Here is a 21,373-nt window from a genome sequence, read left to right as displayed (position 1 = left end):
ACCACATGATAATGACTGAATCAAAAAGTCCCCCGGCTTGGTTTGTGCCGTCAAGAAACGGCTTCTTGCCAGCCGACGGGAGCTAGATGGCGGTGGGATTGTACGCGGTTGCCATGGGAGAGATCACAGGCAAGCATCAAGAGGCTTCTCTGTGGTATTTCAAAATGCGTAGTCTTCAGATTAAAAAGCCGTGTCACGAATTCGCATATTTCATATTCTCGTCGCTCATACTCATACATTCATGCTCACGTCATTTTGTCTATCATCCAAGACCATCAAGATGCATTTTGCTTCGAACGATTCAAAACAAGACGGAACCTGCCACCCGCACGCCGCCTGTTATTTACCCGGCAAAGATGCGGACGTTCAGGTCAACGCTGGCCGTAGCAATGACACAGCGCACCTTGCCACCTCCGCCACTGTCCTCCTTCTTTACGCCATTGGTGATCCCATTGGATTCTCCATTCACCGGTGCTTGCACTGGAACGTCAGGGGCCCACCTGATGCTGCTGATGAAATGTTGATGGGCGTCGTCAACCACCTTGACACATTTGCACTCCTGTGATAGATCCCAGCACCGAATTGTCTTGTCGTCTGAGATTGACAGGAGGTAGCGTCCTGCCGGGTGAAAGACAAGACCACGAATCCAGTTGTCATGGCCGACTAGGGTCCTGTGGCATGTTCCCCGGTTGTCCCAGATTTTGATGACCTTGTCTCTGCCGCCCGTTGCTAAGAATTCGCCGCTGCTGCTTGTCGGGGGAGGCTTCTTGTAGCCAGCAATGGTCGCTAGATGGACGTACGAGGATCCAGGGGCAAAAGCCACACATTCGACGACGTGTTCATGGCCGAGAAATGTGATCTTGACTTCTCCTGAGCTCGCGTCCCATAAGCGCGGAACATTGTCGTTGCCAGCGCTCAGCAACCACCTGCCATCTATCGACGGCACAACTGCTCTGACCCATTCAGTGTGACCCTTGAGTGTCTTCAAGCAGTATCCTGTCGTTACGTCCCATATCCTCAGCGTTTTATCTCTGGATGCGGACACCAGGGTGTTCCCGGACAACGGAGCGCCTGCCGCGCCGGAAGGTATGAAACGAATAGAGGATATGGAATGATCGTGACCTGGTAACGTCCGAATGTTCTTGTACTCGTCGCTGGGATCCCACAGCCGAATAGTAAGGTCGCTACTACAGCTGGCCAGCAGCGTGCCTCCACGGGGACCGCCAAAGTCGACGTCCAGCACTGCTTTGGTATGCCCTTTCAGTGTGCGCTCCAATTCGCCTAGTTCCCAATCCCATATCTTTATGGTTGAGTCTTCTGAGGCGGAAGCAAGTGAGGAGAAAACCGGGTGGAATGCCACTGAAGTAACGGGCAGACGATGGCCTTGTAGCGTGTGTCTGGCGGGTGCTTTGGGAAGCCATGTCTGGGGGTCAACTTTTCGGGAGGACGACAGCGGAGTAGCAGAATCGATCTCTTGCTGAAGGGCTGCGTTCTTTGCTTCGAGGTCCATGATCTTCTTCTGCAGTCGGACCACCGACGTCCATTTTTTCTCGAGGAGGGTCTCGTACTTTTTGGCCGTGGCATCGTCAAATGTGTCGGTCAAGTTGCATTCCCGACGCACCGCATTGGCACTTTCTGTCATGCCAATGGACAGTAAGTAGGAGATCATGGACTTGTGCCTGACAGAAGGCAAGTTAGTCACTGCTCGAGACCAAACCCACTGGAGCAGACCTACAGCTCCTCTGCTTGACGAGAGGTCAATAACTGGCTCATGTCGGGCATCCGCAGGCCCGCCTGACTCGCATACGGTGTGTAAACAGCCCTTGTGACTCGTACAATGGCCTGCCAACTGAATACAGGGGGTAGTGATTGACGACGGAGAGTAGAAGCACATTAGGAGAGGTGCGAAAAGGTGAGGGAGAGAACCGGCAGCGAGCAGTGTGGAAGAGCGAGGGTACAGGAGTGACCATGGAGTCTGTTGTTGTCATAGGCCCAAGACAATTGTTTATATCGCAACTTTCACTGCCGCCTTCTCCAACAATCACAACCACAAACAAACTCACGTCGTCGGTACGTCCTTACAGACTAATCGCTTCCCAGAATCGAATCTGACGCGTCGCATACCTGTCGCCTTCATCTGACGCTCCTGCTCCGCCGCTTCAGATCGCAGAGACCGCAGGCGCGATTCCATCAGCCCCAAAAGACCTCATGCGCATGACGCCTGCTCAATAACAGCCGGTAAGCCCATACTTTCCCAATGTCATGTCTAGATCCGCGACTAATGTTCTCTGACAGTCCGTTTGCGCGTCCCAAGAGCGAGAAGTCTGGTCCTCGCCTCCTCTCTCGCCTCCGCAACCGTATCTTCTCCCCGACATCCACCATGGCCGACGGGGAGGAGGACTTCTCCAAACTGCCCCTTGTCGACAGATTCAATCACAAGAACTGGAAGGCCAGAAAGGGAGGATATGAAGCTGCCGCTGCAGAGTTTGAAAAGACCCCAGACGAAGCGGATCCCGCCTTCCGACCCTTTCTACAGGATCCAGGCCTGTGGAAGTCGGCCGCTGGCGACTCGAATGTTGCTGCTCAGCAAGACGGTTTGGCTGCCTTATGCGCCTTTCTGAAATATGGCGGCGTTCAAGCCGCCAGGACTTCGCGAGGTCACACCCTACAACCCATCTACGAGAAAGGCCTGTCGTCCACAAGACCCCAGGCCAAAGCCAGCGCTCTCGAGGCCATCTTGCTCTACGTGGAACTTGATAAGTCGGAACCTGTTATTGAAGAACTACTACCCGCGCTCTCTCACAAACAACCCAAAATAATCGCTGCGACCCTCGGCGCAATCACCGCTATTTTCCACAACTTTGGGGTCAAGATCGTCGAACCCAAATCGGTCCTCAAGGCTCTGCCCAAAGTTTTTGGCCATGCCGACAAGAACGTCCGAGCAGAAGCCCAGAATCTCACGGTCGAGCTGTACAGATGGCTGAAAGACGCAATGAGGGTCATTTTCTGGAGTGAATTGAAGCCTGTCCAGCAACAAGATTTAGAGAAGTTGTTTGAGAAAGTCAAGGAAGAGCCGCCACCGAAACAGCAACGCCTGACAAGATCACAGCAGGTAGCCCTGGCCACAGCACCCCCACCAACGATGGGTGGGCATGAGGACGGCGAAGAAGTAGCCGAGGAGGCAGAGGAGGCGGAAGAAGTTAACCCTTTTGACCTCGCAGAACCAGTAGATGTCTACTCCAAGATCCCTCCCGACTTCCACGAAATGATCAGCTCAACCAAGTGGAAGGACCGCAAAGATGCCCTTGACAATCTGTTCAACATTCTCAACACCCCAAGAATCAAAGAGGCCCCGTTCGACGATCTAGTGAGAGCGTTCGCGAAGTGTATGAAGGATGCCAACGTTGCTGTGGTCACTGCGGCAGCCAACTGCGTCGAAAAGCTGGCACTCGGTCTGAGGAAATCCTTTGCCAGATATCGTTCCACCATTATGTCGCCAATGATGGAGAGGTTCAAGGAGAAGAAACAGTCCGTGGCAGATGCGTTGGGTGCCGGTCTCGATGCTGTATTTGCTTCGACGTCTCTGACCGAATGTCTCGAAGAGACCCTAGGCTTCCTTCAGAACAAAAACCCCAACGTCAAGGCGGAATCGATAAAATTTCTGGCGAGGTGCCTTCGGACCACAAGAGATGTACCATCAAAGGAAGAACAGAAACGTCTCGCAGACGCTGGCACGAAATTGCTAACAGAATCGACCGAGAACCTGAGATCAGGCGGCGCAGAAATCCTAGGAATATCAATGAAGATCATTGGCGAGCGTGCCATGAACCCATACCTGGACGGACTGGATGAAATTCGAAAGGCCAAGATCAAAGAGTTTTTTGATACCGCCCAGGTCAAAGCGAAAGAGAAGCCGAAGCCAGCACCAGCACCCGCAAAAGGCACGTCAGCGGTGGGCAAGAAGGTGCTCGGAGGCTCCAAGAAACCTGCTGCTGCTGCTGCTACTACTAGAAAGCCAGCCCCTGCAGCGGCACCGGTGGAGGACGCTGCACCCCTTCAACCGAAGCCGACCGCAAAAGCCGCACCCAAACCGACCGGTCTAGCTCGCCCAGGACTCGCACAGCCCGCGAACCTTAAGCTTGGTGGCCTCAAGAAACCCGTGCCTGGTGGTCTTACAAGTCCTCGGCGCGTGATTTCGCCACCAGCCAGCACAGACGGGGACGAAGAAATCGCAGCACCTTCGCCCTCAAAATTCGGTATGGGACGAGGAGGCCTTGCCGGACGACCTCTGGCACGACCAGTTGCCGCTCCATTGTCTCCCCCAACTGCCGCACCAGTCTCAAGCGGCCTCTCGACGATAGAGCGAGCCGAACTCGAAGAACTGCGAGGGGAGAAAGAACGCTTAGCAAGTCTCGCAGACAATCTACGAACCAGTAACGCCAAACTTACAGCTGAAATCTCCGAACTCCAAAACCAGAACGCCCAACTGATCGAAGATCACACACGAGACGTGCTGCAGATCAAGGCGAAGGAGACTCAACTAGTCCGAGCAAGAGGCGAATGTGACGTCCTCAAAGCCGAGATTGAAAGTATCCGTAAGGAAAGTGAACGATACAAGCGCGAAGTATCGCGGCTAGGCCGGGAAAGTATCGGCCGCGAACGAGAAGATATGATGCGTGGTCGAGGCATGGATGATCCTGCCGACCCTGGAGCTGGAGGTATCTACGAAGATTCAGCCATGAACACCAACAGCCGGTATCCTGCCAATGGCAATATTGCTCCCCCTCCCCGACCGACTAGCACAGCACTCCATAGAACGGGGAGCTCGGCAAGTACTCAGAGCGGACGGGCACGGCCCTCGAACCCTAGCGCCAAGTCAAGACCACAAAGTGGATACGCGTCTCAGGGAAACCGTCTCGATCTCTCCCCCAGCGAAGAAAAGGAAAACCATGGCCTCGGAATGGATTCCCTCGGTGTCGCGAGACGAAAGATTAGTCCGCCAGTCATGGCAAATGGCGCGAGTGGGAGGAGTAGCCCACAACGACCAGCCTATACAACGATGAGCCGCGAGTCGAGTGATGCGGGCGCCGAAAGACCTGGGGTAGGGAGCAGAGAACCTAGCAGTGGCGCGAGGCCGGAGGAGAATTGGAAGAGAGCGGCCGAGGTGACGAGTCAGCTGAAGGCCAGAATCGAGGCGATGAAGGTATGTTACTCTATCGGACTAGAAAATGTTTTTCGCATCGGAACTGACTTGAACTGCGCAGGCACGACAAGGTTTGACTCGGCACTAATGATGGATGACCATCTCACTCCCGACGGTTGTTCATCTCAGGCCGGCTTGCACTCCACTACTTAATCACTCTGCAAACCCGCCTAAGCGGCCTCCAGTTCTGACGACCACTGGAAGATTGTTAATGGGAATATTGGAGTCTTGGATCCATGGTCCTCCTACCATGCAAGCGAACCACAGCATAGCCCCAGACAGTGAAGATTAGGGCTTGGGCTCCCGAGGCGGTTGATGATTGCACAGGGGTTGATCTCATGACGGATAGCTCGAATACGTTCCCTTCAGCGAGCGACCTGGTGCTTTTATTCCCAGGCGGATGGACAATAACGCGAGTTTGATTCCCCTGAGGGCCTGCCTGCGCCGAGAGCAAGCGAATGACTTTTGACGACTTCCTTCCTTTCGGATCTCTCTCACTTTGATCTCTTGACAGCCCGTGCATGCTTGTTCGTGTCAATGCCGACCGCATTATCTCATGCGCGTACTCCGCATCAGGATACTCGCCCGTGGGTGGCAATCATCGCGTCTTGGGTGATGTTGTCTTGTCTTGTCGTAAGGTGCTATTCGTCCTCCTCCAACAAATACATTGACAACCTCGAGTTTTCGCCAGCCCGTCGCCCGTGAGGCACGCCATATGCTTACATATACCACTGTAGCTCACTCAGCTTGCCTTGTTCCGTTCCGGCCTCGGTTCACGTGCTGCGTTCGTTGCCCTTCCTGTGTTTGCTGAGACTGGCAATAACCATGGCAATTTTTTTTGAATGCATTGAGTTGACGAGAGGGGGGCGTATAAATGGTATATCTTTCTGCCCTCAGGTTTGAGGGTATAAGAGGAAACAAAATCCAGGCTGAATAGAGACAGGAGGAGAGGAGGATCGGTGCAGTACAGTAAGGAAACTCGGGACTCAACACCGGAGATATCAAGACGAACGGATAGACAGACAGAACATTGGTATCATTTCTCTGTTGGTGCCTTTTTTCGGCCGGACGACTAATCTATCACCTTGATACTAGTTGGAGGAGACATTGGTCCTTGGACCTGGACCTGCAACAAAGCAGGCGACAACTCAACTAAACTGGGGCGAATTCAACGGACTGTAAAAGGACTGTTCCATGCAGGTGGGTCTGCAATGGTCGATGCAGTCAGGCAGCAAAGTATTGCCCCCTTTCCAGATCACCGTCCCCATTGCCCGCTTTTCCATCGGCGTGCTTGTCTCTTCAGGGGTCGGTTCTTTTGGTCTTCGTCTTTGTGGTTGGGCAATAACACATTGCGGCATGTCGTGTCGCAAGTCGGGAAGCGAAGAGCCACGGCCACATCCGAGACGAGAGGATCTCTTGACAGACGATAGAGGACAAGGGCCGGGCGGTAAACACGATCGAGCGACGCTTAGATCTTGATCGCGCTCTCCACGGCCTTTCTCTTCTTGGTCTCCCTAGCCTGGGCCTTGACACCCATGATGCCACCACCCCAGTGTCGGCGGTGCTCCTCATACTTGTTGGCATAACCCTCGTTGATGGCGTTGACAAGCTTGCTCAACTCGGACTTGTCCTCGCCCTTGACCTCCGTGATTGCGAGAACAGCGGCGGTCTTCTTGTGCACGACCGTCCCCAGACGGGCCTTGCCCTTGATGATGGCGTAGGGGACGCCCATCTTGCGGCACAGTGCGGGGAGGAAGACGACCAGTTCGATGGGGTCGACGTCATTAGGGATCAGGACGAGAGAGGCTTTCTTGGACTCGATGAGCCCGACAACGTGGTTGAGCCCGTACTTGACGGCATAGGGTTTCTATCGTGATAGCGAGGTCTTAGCTTGGGACTACCACGACGAGAGGGAGGCAAGCTTTGCCGGTGCGTACATACCTTGCTCACGTCCTCCTTTTTCTTACCCTCCTGCACGGCAGTGGCTTCCTTGTGCAGGCGCTCTTTTTTCTGAACCTTGGTCTCAGGTCGGTACTTGTTGAGCAGCTTAAATGCCTGGGCGGCCGTGTTGCGGTCAAGGGTGTTCTGGAACTGCGCGATCGCAGGGGGGACTTTGAGACGCATGTTGAGGATCTTCTTCTGGCGTTGCAGACGGATATATTCGGGCCATCTGTCCCATTTTGTCAGATTACATTCACGTTCGGGTGTGTTCTTTTTTGCAACCAGTGCGGTTGGAGTGAAGGTCGGGGAAATACGTACTTGACCATGCGAGAGAGGTTGCGCTTGGGTTGGATGTCTTGACCGATGCCGAAGTTTCGGGAACGTTTCTCGAGAAGGGGATTCTACCAAGGCACATTAGTTTAACCGTCTCTCCTAATTCAGATCCTAGCCCGTTGAAGTGACTTCCATGTTCACTAGGGCAGTAATGGAGTGGAACATACCTTTGCAGCCTTCTTTGTGGCACCGGCCTTCCCTTGCGGGAAGGGCGCGGGCGCGGGTTTCTTTCCCTTGGGTGGCTGTCATTGAGAAGAGAGCGAGTCAGTGAACATTCTGACCCAATATCTCTGAACTCTAAGGAGAAGGGCTCTCCAAGCAGTGGCTAGCTGCTGAAGGAACCGCTTCTCCAAGCCGAGTCATCACCATAAGAAACAAGCAAGGCATGATTGCGCAGCTAGAGACCATCGCTGAGGACTCATTGAAGAGGTCATGTCAACGTCTTTTCGCTGGCGGTCACTTGTTCCAAGCAGGTTCTGGCGGAAAATTCCACGATCGCGGGTCGCGTTTTACGGCGAAGAGGCGCCGAGACAGGAGGACTGCATTGCGAAAGAGAGTGGACGTGTCGTTGTTAGCTTACCATCTTGTCTTTTGGGAAGAAAAGGTTGACTCGAGGGATGGACGACGGTGAGGTTCAAGAAGCGCGGATCGAAGAAGTTTCAATCCCGGTCTTGCGATTTCGAAAATGAGGAAGTGCGAAGAGTGGGATGTCCAGAAGCAGCAAGGTCTGTCTTGGCGGAAACAGCGGGCTATATCACGTGATGCTGCATATGCAAGGCCACCAAGGCTCGTACGGTCAGGAGTCTAGAAACACTAATATGGCTGTCAACTATATGTCTGAGATACAGCAAAAATGTGCGCCTCGTTGACTCAATCACACCCGGCGCAAAGCAAGAAGAAAAAGCTATGATGGATGCTTTTGTAAACCACTCCATTCTATCTACGCAGGCGGATGGTGAACTATGGCTTTGAGACTGAAATCTGCACATCCCATTCCCAGGCCAAGTCTGCTGTACCGCAACGATACAGTCCCAGGGCCGATTTGAGGCCGTCCTCGTACTTCACAGCGGTGTGCATGCCATTTTGCCGACGCCTTGAATGCATGCTCTTGTGTTACAACCCCCATGAACCACCGTTCAATCCTGCAAAAAGCCACCCGGAAGAACGCCATGCTGATGCATTTCCATATTCCGCCTTGATCACATTCCCCCTGACTAACCATCAATGCTTCAGTCACCAAGCACACTTCAACGGAATTATGCGAAGCCAAAATAATCGGCGCCGAGGTTGATTGCCGTCATCAGATTGTTCTTTAGGGTATCGTAGTCATCGTAAGCGGGCAAGTCCAACTGGTTGAAGCAGGTGTGGCTGGTAGGAAGGCGAGATTGACTTGGATCCCTGCGAGTCTTTGTTAGTATTCTCGCAAGCCGATGCAACGAGTGTAGAAAAACTTACTTGTGGATACTGAACAAGGTGTTGCCTTGCATACCTTCGAGGTCTTTAAATCCGTTGAGTGGGACCTTGCTTGTACCAGTGACGAATTGCAGCAACTTCGCTCGCTCTTCATTGCTCATGCCTCTGACAATGCGCCAAAACCATATGACCTGAGGGCTGCTGCCATTGTAGTTGTGATATTCGGTGTGGGCTTTCCAATCATCAACGTCAATCTCCGGCAACCCGGAAATCAACAGTTCGAGTTCTTGTTCGTCAAAGATTGCGATCAGCTCCGCGGGGACGATGTCGTGGAAGCCCTTCACGAAATTCTCGATCTGGTCTTTGACTGAAGTTGTAAGACGGTAGCGGACTTGTGCATTGACGTATTCTCTCTTGTTCTCCTCGGTCACAGGAATGTTCCGACCATTGGGAATGAGGTCAATGACTTTCTCTACGCCGAACTGTTCTTCAATAACAGAGAAGTCCTCGGTGATGACGTCGGTGATGTCGTTCTCCAGAATCCAGACCAAGCTCTTGTAGTAGTCGAGATCCATTGACTCAAGATCCTTGAGATTTGGTTCCTTGCCGAGGAGACGCTTGTAGACAGCTCGGCTGAAATGGCAGTCAAGCACGCGGCCTTCGTGTAGTGCCTTGCCGATAATGCGGCCAATAAACTTGAAATAGAGCAGATGTTCGCCGTTGATCCAGCTGAGAGGGCTGGGATGGAACGTAGTGCGGTCAGCAGCGACGGGTTGCCACAACGCCCAGTCCGGATTGAACATGCCTCGAGCAAGGACTTGAAACCATTCTCGTGTAACACCGCCAGCATCCACGCCTTCTTCGCCATTGAAGCGAATGTTGAGCTTGCCGTACTTCATCTCTTCGGCGGATTTGTAATACAAGGCCTTGTATGAGTCCAAGAAGACTTGGTCGCGGCGGACATTGAGCTGTAGCGGCGGTTGGATATGCCGCTGCTGATGCAGACGAGAATGAATCAGCTTGGTGAAATAGGCGCGCTTGTTGTCGAAGTCAAGTACTTTGGGATTCTTGACCAACAAGCTGAAGCTGCCATTACCCTGCATCAACTTTGGAGACTGGCGGATGATGTCGTTGAGTATCTTGCGGTGCTCTGTTGTGAAGTTGAAGAACAGCTCTTGCAGGTCGTCCATAGCTTCCGGTGCAGGACTTCCAGGTGCTTGCTCCTTGATCTGACGGGCCAGCATCGAGTCTTTGAGAGAAGTATTCTTGCAGACCACCATCAACGACTCAATCAACGGTAAGAGAATCGTAGCGAAGCTGGCGATGTTCTCTTTCTCACGGACAGTGGTCAGGCAGTCGCTCAACTTGGTCCACAGTGGTTTGAGACCTAGGCTATCATAGGAAGACGTCAGGATGCTTCTGACGACGGCATTCTCAGCACCATCTTCATTCTCAACTTTCGGTGCAGACAGATAGTCCAGGGCTTGGAGAACTCGTAGCAGCTTCACCTGATCGGAGCCTGAGTGGGAAAATTTGGTAGACGACAGGGCATGTAGGTCGGTAATTGACTGCGCTTCTTTGAGCTGGGGCACCAGTTCGTCCAAATCTCTGCAGATCGACTCCGAAAGTTCCTGGATGTGATGGATCAATTCTTTGCTGAAAACGTCGGACGTGCCGGGTATGCTTGAAAGGTTGGACAAGGTTTCCAAGGTGGAGTGGAAGGTGTCACTATTGCACTCAGGAGCCACGAAGATGCTTACCACGAGCTGCAAATTGTGCTCCGAAATTTCTGGAGGATCAAAAATCTTTTTCGCTTTGCCTTCTTCGGTCGTTAGGTCTTCGTTGCTGGTATTGGCAGTCTCGTCGGCTGCGGGGGCGGTCGTCTCGGTCGGCTGAGTTGCACTCCCAGAAGCTTCAGTCTCGCCAGCAGGTGCTGGAGCATCACGAATCTCCACATCCGTGTCTGGTTGCGCTAGTTGTGCTGTCCTATCAGATGCTGTGGAAGCGGCACCTGTCGCGGTGTTGCTTGCTTCGGTACCGGCGGGTTTGGGCTCATCCGAGTCCTTGTCCTTGTCCTTCTTCAGAAGATTTGGCAATGGCTGAGTAACCGTAGACAAAAGCTCTGCAAGTGACTGGAGGCAGGAAGAACTCTCCACAATCAACTTTCGGTCTAACAGGCCGACGAGATCGTTGATAGGGTATCGTGCAGCCTTTCCTTCTTTGACCTTTCCTTTCCCCTTCTTAGAGGTCGGATTGCTGTCGACCTCGCGGACGAAAAGAGTTCTCGTATGATAGTTGTTCTGGCATAGTTGCTTCAGAGCAGAGAGACACTGTTCTACCACAACAAGGGGAGTGACTTCTTCGCTCACGCGACCTGCAGGTTGCATGGAAAGTGTGCGTTTGAGTGGCTGAGGCGTCTTCTGCGACGCTGTGGCCTTGGCTCTCAATGACAGGTTTGCCAGACTGCGCTCAACTGCCGTCACGTCTGTTGAGCCTTCTTTGAGAATGACAAGAAGTAGGTGGACCACTTCTGATCGTGTGAGCCTGTTTCCCGAGATGTTGCGAAGAATGTGCCACAGATTGGTGCGTAGTGATCCGCCTTGCGGGAGGAACATGAGGCGGAGCAAAGTGGCAACTCCAGATTTGTCGACCATCTGTATGATTTGTCGCTTGCTGTCCCGACCGCCTGCGTCTTCATTGTGTCTGTTATCACGAGGATCTCTATCGCCTCTGACGTACTGATACAGACGTCTAGCATGTGCGCGTCCCTCTGCAGCATGGCGCGGATCCAGTTGACGGAGAATCTCCGGTGGCTGCTCTGCGAGAATAACACGTCGGAAGGCAGGGTCGAGAGTAGCCAAGAAATTATCGTTGTCCATCTCTTCTGGCTGTGCCGACGCACCACCGGTTGCTGCAGCTTGTCTGCGAGCTTCCTCACGCTCCCGTCGTCGTTGTGCATGAGCTTCCTGTTGCCGGATCTCCTCTCGTATTTCTTCTGGCAGCGCGTTGAGGAAGTCTGGATCGATCTCATGGGATTCCGTTCCTTGTTCTCGAGCTTCTTCGCGGCGAGTGGCGTATTGCTGCATGATGACTTCTTCCCGGAGTTCCTCTGGTAATGCTTCGAGGTACTCGACATCGATGTCCAAACCAGTAATGTCGAGTTGACGGCCTCTGATGGTGGTGAAAACGCGAGGTCGAGCTTCGGCGGCAGCTGAATCGGAAGCAGCACTCAACCCAGCATCGGGAGCAGCGGCCGCGCCTGTGCCTTGAACATCCTCCATGGGATCTGTGTCGCCATCTCCATCCTGTTGGTGAGCCTCTTCTTGGCCTCTAGCCTCGGCAGCAGCGGCAGCCTCAGCTTCAGCCCGTAGCCGCTCCTGCTCCTCCTGCTCCTCCTGTTCTTTCTTGCGGCGTGCTGCTTCGACTCTCAGTCTCTCTGCTTCCTCGAGCTCTGCTCTCGCTTCCTCCTCGCGCTTGCGCCTACGTTCCTTTTCTTCCTGTTGAGCAGGCGGAACCAAAACAGACATGACCCACACCTGGACGCGCTGGAGCTTTTCAACATAGCCATTGCCAAAGAGAAGTCGTGCCTCCTCTTGCCAACGTGTCATTGTGAAGGCGGGAACAAAATTGCTAGCACGCTGAGAGTCTTCGCGTGACGTGTGGCGGTGGTGACGCGGATCCCAAGTTGATGGTCGCCAGGGATCGCGAAGGTCTGTAAGAGGGGTTGGGATACGGAGGCGCACTTGACCACCCTCTATCTCACCCCGCTGTATTGCCTGGAAGATTGCATCAAGCACAGCTCCATGCCCGCCCGTGCCATGACCATCAATGGTCTGAAAAGTTGTATGAAGAGGAGGAAAGGCCCCCATACCCGGAAGGGCCGCTTCGAGACCAGGCGGAAGGACAATATTTGCACCAGTGTGCTCGGGTCGCTGTCGACTTTCGGGTTGAGGCCGTCGCAAGAGCGGATTCGTCCCATCGTCGCCCCCCGATCTCCCATGCGGACCAAGACGACCTGAACGAACAGCAGGATTGAGGTCATCGCGACCTCCAATCCGTCGCGTGAAACTCCAGCCACCAGGACCACGGAGGGGCCGGTGTCGCCGGATCATGGGGGTATGATCCCACATCAAATGATCAGCATGGTCGAGGATCTCAAAGTCACGGTCGAATGCAATCTCTCCGTTCTCATCCATATCTTCACCTTCTTCGTCATCGTCTTCGTCATCCTCCTCATCGTCATCTTCGTCCTCGGGGTCCCCAGAACCTGCTGCTGGAACGATCAATTCCGGTGGGACTGGATGTGGCATGCCAGCCGGGCCGTCCAAGTCGTGATCCCCCAAGACTCGGAGAAGATTGCTGAGGACTCCTGGAGCTGGCAGTCTGCCTGCACCATCACCCTCAACTGCCATGATGTCTCCGTCGAAATCAAATTGGTCGTTGCTCAACTGGGTCACGGGATCTGGAACAACTCCTTCATGGTCTTCATCCTCGTCCTCTTCGTCTTCCCACTCGCCTTCTTCGTCCTCATGGCCGTCATGGAGACTGTGGTTCTCGTCGTCACCATTGATCTCGCCGGCATCCGCATCATCGCCAATTTCGAAGTCGTCACCATCTTCGTCTTCCTCGTCGTGCTCGTCTTCGTCGGAATCATCATCGTCTTCCTCTTCCTCTTCATCGGTGTCGACGTCCATGCCCTGCTCATTGACCACAAACTCAATATCCATAGGCACGTCACCCGGAAGGCCTTCGATCTCGCCTTCAGGTCCCATGTCGCCTTCTTCCTCCTCGTCGCTGACAGCCTCGTCGTCATTTCCGCCAGCAACAATGCCATTGTCATATTCCATCTCGTCTTCATATTCCTCGTCATACATCTCCTCATCCTCGTCATCCTCGTCATCGTCAGAGTCAGACTCATCAGGATCACGGTTGGGGTCGAGCATGCCGAGCGCCGAGTTTCTGAACAGATCCGGAGTTTCCTCTCGTTCTTCCTCATGAACGTCAGAAACCGATGAAGCAGACGAAATGACATCCTCGGACATGGTGCTGACAACTGAAGTCAAGTCTGGGGATGCCGTAGTGAGTTGACTTGCTAATGTGGTGAGCTCCTGCAAGGGACGTAGGATAAATTTGACGACCCTGCGCGAGCCAGGATACGCAAGATCGATTTCGGCAAGGGAACTTGTCAAGACCGAAATCAGGTTCTTCTCAAACATCATACGGGCAAGAACCTTGTAAGAAGTGTTCTGGGATCCGGCAGTTCCTTCAGGGACAGCAGGTTTGGTTAAGAGTCGATTGAACATATCAGCCAGGCAGAGCAAGCGGCTGTACTTCATCTGAAGACTCTCCGTCGACGAGATGGCATCCTTGTATGCTTTGATTGCGTGCTCGAGTACAAATTTGCGCACGAAAGTCAGATCTGGCTCGTTGTCAACGTCATCGACCTGTGGCTGTGTCGAATATCTCTGAGCAGGGGCGATGGTGCCAGACTCTCCCGTCTTGGAACACAAGGCCACTACAACACGGATCGCCCAGTCGCTCGTGAGCAACTTCTTCTTGAACTGAAGTGAATCTTCCTTGTCAACGTGACATGATGGTATCAAGCCATTGAGGAAGTAGTTGAGGATGCTTGAGCGAGGCTTTGACGGAGTGCCTGCCATTGGATCCGCTTTGCGGGAGAAGTTGATGAATTCCACCTTTGTACGGTTGTAGGAGTGTAGAAGCTCCGTCAGGCTGTACATCAAGAAGCATCGGTAAGAGAAAATGGGATGCTCTTCCGGCTTGAACTTGGCCTTTTCTGGCTTTGGCCGAGTATTGTCAGAAACAGTGCCTTCAGAGGCTCCTGAAGCATCCTGCGGGGCCTGATCGGCGGATCCATTGGTGGTGCCTGTGGAGGATGATGCTTGGGGGCTAACTTCCTTGTCCTCGACATCTTTGTAGTTCAACAGCTCTGAAAGAATGAAATGAATGACCCCATCTGGATGCTCGACCACAGGAGGCCTCATTTCCGGAGCCTTCGGCTTGCCGGCTTCCTCCAGCGTCGCTTGGGGCGCTCCAATACTGGTTGCCGGTTGCGCTGCGCTGTCAACGGCGCCGTCTTGTGGTCGAAGCTGCTCATCTTGACCTTCGTCGTCCGATTGGGCCGGCGACGTCTTTTTCAACACGACACTGGCGACACCGCCGGACTGCGGTTGCCATTGAGCCAATTTCACAGTCTCGTTGGTTGCTTCCACAAAGATAGATGGAGACCGTATGGCAAGATGATATAATTCCCGGACGTAGGCGTTGGTGTCAGGGTTTCTAATTGAGCTTCGCGTGCTGAACAACGCTTTGATCTCACTGCGCATGATCTGCCTCAGGGTGTCATCATCTTCGACAATGTGACGCAGGATAAGCATAAGGGAACTCTGCAAGCGATGTCCAACACCGTTAGCAAGTTGCTTGACCATGAGGAAGAGTCTCTGAAGATTTCTCTTCTCTGCCACTCGGGTCGCGAGTTCGCGCGTCCGAGTAAGCGCAACAAGCGCTCTGGCAATTGCGAGAGCCATTCCCTTGTCTTTTCCGACACGTGGCAGCAGATTGATCAGAGAATCGAAGAGTTTGATCTTGTCTTCTGCGGTGAAGACCGATGTTGGAGTTATGATTGGTTCGCTTGAAGAATCAAGATCAGTTGGTGGGAACCATGTCACCACCACGGGCTCACAGTCTTTGGATAACATTTTCTCAATGATCAGTAAGACGGGCGCTACCCATGGGTAAGAGCCCTCGTCACTCTTTCCGTTCGCCGCTGGCAGACTTAGGAACGAAAGCAATCCTTCAAAAGAATCTTGGAACACGGCCACGGTCTCGTCGAACACTTCGTTGTCCTGGATGAGTAGAGCCACAAGATGGGCCGCAGCTGCAATCTTTTTGCCCTGAGCCTCGGTGATGTCATCTTCGACTTGCATGGAAAGCAAGGAGCTGGTGAGAAGGTCTGATGTGGTCCTCCAGTACTCCTTGGTGAGATCATCGCTCAACTTACTGGTCGCGCTAATGATGAGGTCTGACAGTTCAAAGGTCAAACTCTGGTGGTTGTTCAGGATGTTGTTGCAGCGTTCGGCGAGGTCTTCCCTCACGATAGCTCTCTCTACAAACATCGATTCAACAGAGTACGACAGTGGCGACTTAGCCTGCAACGGCTGCGGCTCCCGATGAGAAGGCTCACTCTCATTGTTGACGAGATTGCTGTTCTCCGTCGCAGGAGTGCCGTCTGCGGCAGCAGTTTCCCTAGGTCTCGATGTATGACCAGTCGCCATTTCAGCATCGTCACCGGAATCATCGACGTCTTCCATCTCGTTATCTTCTTCAGTCGGGCGTGTTTCAGCGGGAGTACCGTCCGGCGGCCCATCCGGCGGCCCGCCCGGCCAGGCACCGATCTGCAGGGCGCTTTGCGCGCTGGAGATACCTGAAGGATCGCCTTCTCTGTCAGGAACTGGCAACCGTCTCCGCCGGGTGCTGCCTGTAAGCGCTCGGCAGTAGTCCTCTGCGGGGGCATAATTGTTTGGTGCCTGGGAGTTTGACCGGTACAAGGCCTCGCGCACGAGGTCTTCGTCGTACCCTTTCTCCTTTAGAGCGTTGACCTTTGACGGGTCTAAGGCGTTCGGTAACTTCCTCCAGGTGAAAGGCGGAAGAGTAGGATGGCCACTGTCGGTCTGCACTGCTTCGTTCTCATGGTCACCATTGAGCACATGCTTCAGGATAGATACTAGCTTCTGTACGACATTCTTGGAGGCTTGATCTGCATATTCACTCTCCCAGATCAGCCGTGTGAGTGGAAGTGCTCCCATTCGAAGGTTGAGCAGCACTTGTGCTGGGACGAAGTAGTACGGACGCGATGGATCCGTATTCTTCATGTTGTTTGACTGTGCTGAGTCCATGATACATTTGGCGTCGGTAAAATCGTCCAGAATATCGAGACAAATCTTCAGACCAGTATTTGCAGAAAAGGTGGAGTGTTCAACCTTGCACGACTTCAGTTTATCGAAGAATTCTGTTCCGACCTTCGTCAGAGTCTGAACACCTCCAGCTTTACGGAATGCTTCCACAACGTAACCCTGACGAATGGCATGTGTTGTGATTGGCCCGGAGGAGGAACTACTGTCATCGTAGAAGCAGCGGCGGATATTGTCAAGAGTAACCACAAGATAGGTGAAGCGAGGTTCGGTGTTCTCGTGCCCTGCTTCCCCTGCCCCATTGGCACCAAGGAAGTAAGGCTGGAGTTGTGTCAGATATGCAGTCGCAAGGGCGTTCGCCACTATGGTTGTCTTCTGTTTCGCAAAGGTATCTGGGCGTCGGCGAGCTGCAATGATCCTACCAAGACGGCACAGGAACTCTGTAATGGCAGCCGGTGTCTCGATTAACAAGAACCGTAGAGTTTGGACATTCTTGAAATACGCCGTCTGTGTTTCCACACTCAGGTCGCTTGTATCCTGCTGTGAGGATGGTGCCACTTCTCCAGTTTGAGGCGTGGACTGGCCCGTAACCCGAGCACCGCTATCCCGAATGCTCAAAAGCTTGTCGACTTCGTCGTTACCTGTAGAGAAGTGGTCAGGTCGTGTGGCAGAGAGCCAACTTTCAGGAATCGATCGCTGAAGAGCGACGTCTTCACGACAACAGGCAGCGGAGATGGCGCCCATCATCCTGGCAATGTCCGCAAAGACATCCTCAAGATTTACCATGGTGAACAAAAGATTCTGCATGTGCCGCTGATTGTAGATAGGGATGTGGAAGACCTCGCTGAATACTTGAGCGAGACAGAAAACGGCCATCATGCTTCGGACAATGCGAGTCCCATTGAGCTCAACTTCGGAAAGCTCGGGGGCAGGGCTCTTGCCCGTTCCATCCGTCGTCGCCGAGGTTTTGATTAGGGGCTGGAAGTAGCACGACCAATCCATAGGCTGAGACTGAGAGAAATGCTTCAGCTCTGAACACGCGAAACGTGCACGATCGACTAGGGCTGGAAGGACAATCTGTGGCTTGCACTCTGCCATCATATGCACTGCGGAAGACAGCTCCTGATACAAGCCACCATTGCGGAACGGTTCGCTTGCAACAGGCATACTGGGCAACGTGATGAAGTCCAAAACAAGGTCACATCCACCGTGTTCAAGGAAGTTGGTGCAGTGAGCCTGATGCTCAAAAAATGTCATCAGGAATGCGATGGCAGGTCTCGCATAGTCGCTAGCCTTGAGGCCATTGTCATCCTTGTCACTGGGAGCGGCCTTTGGCATACTCGGTGGAAGCACTTCGTCCTCAAGCGTTAGACTGTGACTGTTGGGCAACTCAATTCGTCTCTGACGGGGAGGGCCGTCATCGTTGGTACGTAGCGGGGGGAGGATCTCTAAAGAAAGAGCCTCGCGCCCACCACAAGGTTCTGTCTCGAGGCCATCTTTGGAACCGAGAAATAATTTTGGTCCCGCACCGTAGTTGACAGAGAGTGACCTGCTGATGTGGCGGACCCGAGCAAGCATGACCATCACCGCGCTCAGAACCGAGCTCCGCAGGTTGGGATGGTGTCTGACTAGCTCATCAAACGTCGAACCAAGCAATGCCAAGATATTTCCGTCACTGAGCACGGTAACATGCGCAGGAGACTCAAAGATCTCGAAGAACTTCTCCAGCGCTCCAGATCCCTTGAACAACTCGAAGCCGGCGTTGGTGAGGCAGATGCCCCCAAAAACTTGAGAAACGTTGACAATCGCGTCGACAACTGGTGGTATGCCCTGGGGTTTGTGTTTGGGGGCTGAGGATATCGACTTTGAGCTCATCTCGGTCGGTGCCTCGGCAGAATCCTGTGGAGGATTGACGGTGTTCAAGATGCTCTGAATTATGCCTGCCTCGAAGATGACTGTGTAGCTGGTCGGCTCGTTATGCAAAAATCCGCAGATGGCCTTGATTACCTCACTCCAAGTGTGCGCGCCGAATGCTGATAGCTGATCCACAATGAGTCGGAACGCACGTAGCAGGGCCTGAGAGTCAACCAAGCTTCTCAAAACGCGATCTGCCTGTGCACCTTGATGGCCACTTATGTCATTGATCATATCGATAACGGACCGAATGATCTGCTGATGTAGGTACGGAATGTCATAGTCCGTAATACGTGTCTTTTGCCGTTCTGGGATGCCTTCGCCAGCTCTTAGGAGATCCCAGGCACTCGTTACGAGTGAGCCGACAAGATTGCTGAGAGCCTCAAATGCGTCAGCGGCCAGAAGGGCAGCCAACCCATCCTTGAAGTGGTGGAAGAAGGTCTTCATGAAGTCTAGGATCCTCAGGTGGACCTTCATTGCTTTACCGGTATAGACGCCTAATCCAGACAAGTATGACTTGATGAAGCTGTTGGCAACAGCCACCTCGCTTGAGCGGCCGTGATGTCCGGCAACCTCAATAAGAGTCCTCGGTATAGTAAAGGTGGCTTCCCTCCACTCGTCGCCAGCCAGATTGTCCGTAGCATCATTGTCATTGGCAATGTCCACCAGGCCTTTCTGGATCAGCTGTGAGAGAAGCCCCTGGCTTGACCCGGCGCCCAAAGCCGTGCTGATCTCCGAAGCGCAGAACTTTGAATGTGCCAGGAACGACATAGTCCACATAGCCAGGGTCTGAAGAGACGTTGGAACGGCGGTATGCCCTTTCTTAGTATCGTGCAAGAGTGTAACGAGCTGCTGGATGAACTCTTGAGGCTTCTCCACAGAGAACAACTTCTGGGAGAGGTCCGGTTCGCTGCATACATTTGCCAGGCAAGCGACGGCCAGCAACCGTATCTCCAGAAGCTGCTTCCGGGTTTTGCCCGACGCCGCCAGACCGTATGCAACACGAAGCTGGTGCAGCAGCTCGTATCGCACCTTGGGTGGCATGTCGTCAGGTTGATTGTCGCGCAATATCACTTCGATACTGCTGCTCGCCAGGTCGGAAGCTGAGAATTCAATGTGCTTCATACTGGGCTCTGCAGCGGGAGCTACGGACCGATGGCCGTTCTCATTGGGTGAGGCGGCGGTACTTGCTGGACTGGGTCCTGGTGCGTGCCGCGTCGGCGTAGGTGAGGATGGAGGTTCTGACGACTGGGAGGCTTCGGCAGGTGTAGGCTTCTGCTCCGAGACTGTTGACGACCATGACACCTTGACATGTGCCCAAGCAGACCAGTCTCGATCAGGTGCAGCTGTCGAGGATTTGGCCTGTGGAGCGTCTCTGCAGAGAGAGCGGAAGTCGTTCGGACTGACTGCAACCGAGCCGCGCCTGGCTTTGCCACCGGGCAGTGTTTTCTCTTTCGACTTAACCTTGACAGGAGAAGGTGGTCCACGCTTACCGGCAGCGGAGGACGCGGGTGGTTGGCCGAGAGGTAGAGCAAGTTTCTGCAGGCGTTCAAGATCGAGGTCGTAGAAGTTCCCGGCGTGGTGGGCTGGTGGCCGCATGCCTGCATATCGCTGAGCCAGAGCAAAAGCAATACGCAAAGTACTGTGCAGTAGGGAAAGAGAAGTGGTGTTCAACAAGTCGTTCAAGCGGTCGGTGCTGTTGTAGACTGCCCGATTGGCACATTTGTCCACCAGAAGCTTCGAAAAGGCCAGGATCGCCTCAACTAATTCTCTATCGCCCTCCGGGCTGAAGCCTCGCTCTTTCAGTCCCTTCTCATCTATACCGGGGCTGCCCTCAAGAAGCAGAGTAGAGCCGAACGGTACGGTCTGCGGGCCTTTGTCCAAGCCATATTTCGAGTTGAAGGACTGGAGGATGTCGTCGAACCGGTCAAGAGCTTCTATCCAGTTGTTGAGGTCCCCTCTGGGGAAGGGCCACGCCTGGGGCCATTTCGCCAGAACGGACGGTAGATCGGCATAGGGAACGGTGGTTAACTGGTTGACCACATCTGATACTGCGAGTGTCTGTGACAAGAAATCAGCCCAAGATGCAAGAACCGCAGTCAACGGGATTGAACAAACCAAAGACACCTTGTGTTTCTCCTGCGCCTTCCTCGTAACCTTCCCCATCTTCACTAAACCCCGGCCGACCGCAGCATAGGCTGCATCAGAGGGGGAAGGGTGTGTTCAGCCTCTTCGAAACGCACCCTTGGAGAGTTCGAGGAATTTCGTGAGGGTGTGTCAAGGGTTGGCGGGATATCGCCTTCTTGGAAACCTCTGAGGCGCAAGGAATAGACCGGAAGGCGACGAGGGAGGGGTGTGGTGAAGCTGGGCGCTGAATTATGAGCCGCCGTCACTGGTGGTGATAACTCCGTTCTGAGTGAGCGGAAATTGTGACGGGAAGTAGTGTACAGAAGAGGAAGATGAAAAGGTGAATACAAGAAATATGAGGTCGCAACGGCAGAGCAGGTTGCTGAGATTTCTTTGATGAACAGAGGAGCGAAAAGTCCTGAATTGTATCTCTTGAGATGTGGAGTTGTGCTTTTGTGCTGCAGTTTACTAAGTGAACTGGTTTCGCTTTACCTGACGCGACTGGGGGAGA

General features: G+C 53.5%; 4 protein-coding genes across 4 annotated transcripts; 1 reads left to right on the top strand and 3 right to left on the bottom strand.

Moving 5' to 3' along the window:
- Positions 1-343: 343 nt before the first annotated feature.
- A1O7_00274 (nuclear distribution protein PAC1) lies at positions 344-1,642 on the bottom strand (the record flags this gene model as incomplete). Its single annotated transcript, XM_007754316.1, has 1 exon — positions 344-1,642. One exon carries the CDS (start codon positions 1,640-1,642, stop codon positions 344-346), a length of 1,299 nt encoding a protein of 432 aa, XP_007752506.1.
- A 738-nt stretch (positions 1,643-2,380) lies between these two features.
- Positions 2,381-5,255, top strand: A1O7_00273 (uncharacterized protein; the record flags this gene model as incomplete). Its single annotated transcript, XM_007754315.1, has 2 exons — positions 2,381-5,203; positions 5,226-5,255. The coding sequence occupies 2 exons, from the start codon at positions 2,381-2,383 to the stop codon at positions 5,253-5,255; spliced, it is 2,853 nt and encodes a 950-aa protein (XP_007752505.1).
- Positions 5,256-6,671: 1,416 nt separating this feature from the next.
- A1O7_00272 (60S ribosomal protein L8-B) lies at positions 6,672-7,726 on the bottom strand (the record flags this gene model as incomplete). The annotated part of the gene is made up of 4 exons (XM_007754314.1): positions 6,672-7,070; positions 7,145-7,373; positions 7,463-7,545; positions 7,619-7,726. The coding sequence occupies 4 exons, from the start codon at positions 7,724-7,726 to the stop codon at positions 6,672-6,674; spliced, it is 819 nt and encodes a 272-aa protein (XP_007752504.1).
- Positions 7,727-8,733: 1,007 nt separating this feature from the next.
- A1O7_00271 (E3 ubiquitin-protein ligase HUWE1) lies at positions 8,734-20,901 on the bottom strand (the record flags this gene model as incomplete). Its single annotated transcript, XM_007754313.1, has 3 exons — positions 8,734-8,875; positions 8,933-20,796; positions 20,854-20,901. 3 exons carry the CDS (start codon positions 20,899-20,901, stop codon positions 8,734-8,736), a joined length of 12,054 nt encoding a protein of 4,017 aa, XP_007752503.1.
- Between the last annotated feature and the right edge of the window lie 472 nt (positions 20,902-21,373).

Source organism: Cladophialophora yegresii, assembly GCF_000585515.1.
Source record: "Cladophialophora yegresii CBS 114405 chromosome Unknown aczIN-supercont1.1, whole genome shotgun sequence".
Lineage (NCBI taxonomy): Eukaryota > Fungi > Ascomycota > Eurotiomycetes > Chaetothyriales > Herpotrichiellaceae > Cladophialophora > Cladophialophora yegresii.
The sequence above is the reverse complement of the archived record's forward strand: the minus strand, read 5'-3'. Positions and strand labels throughout refer to the sequence as shown.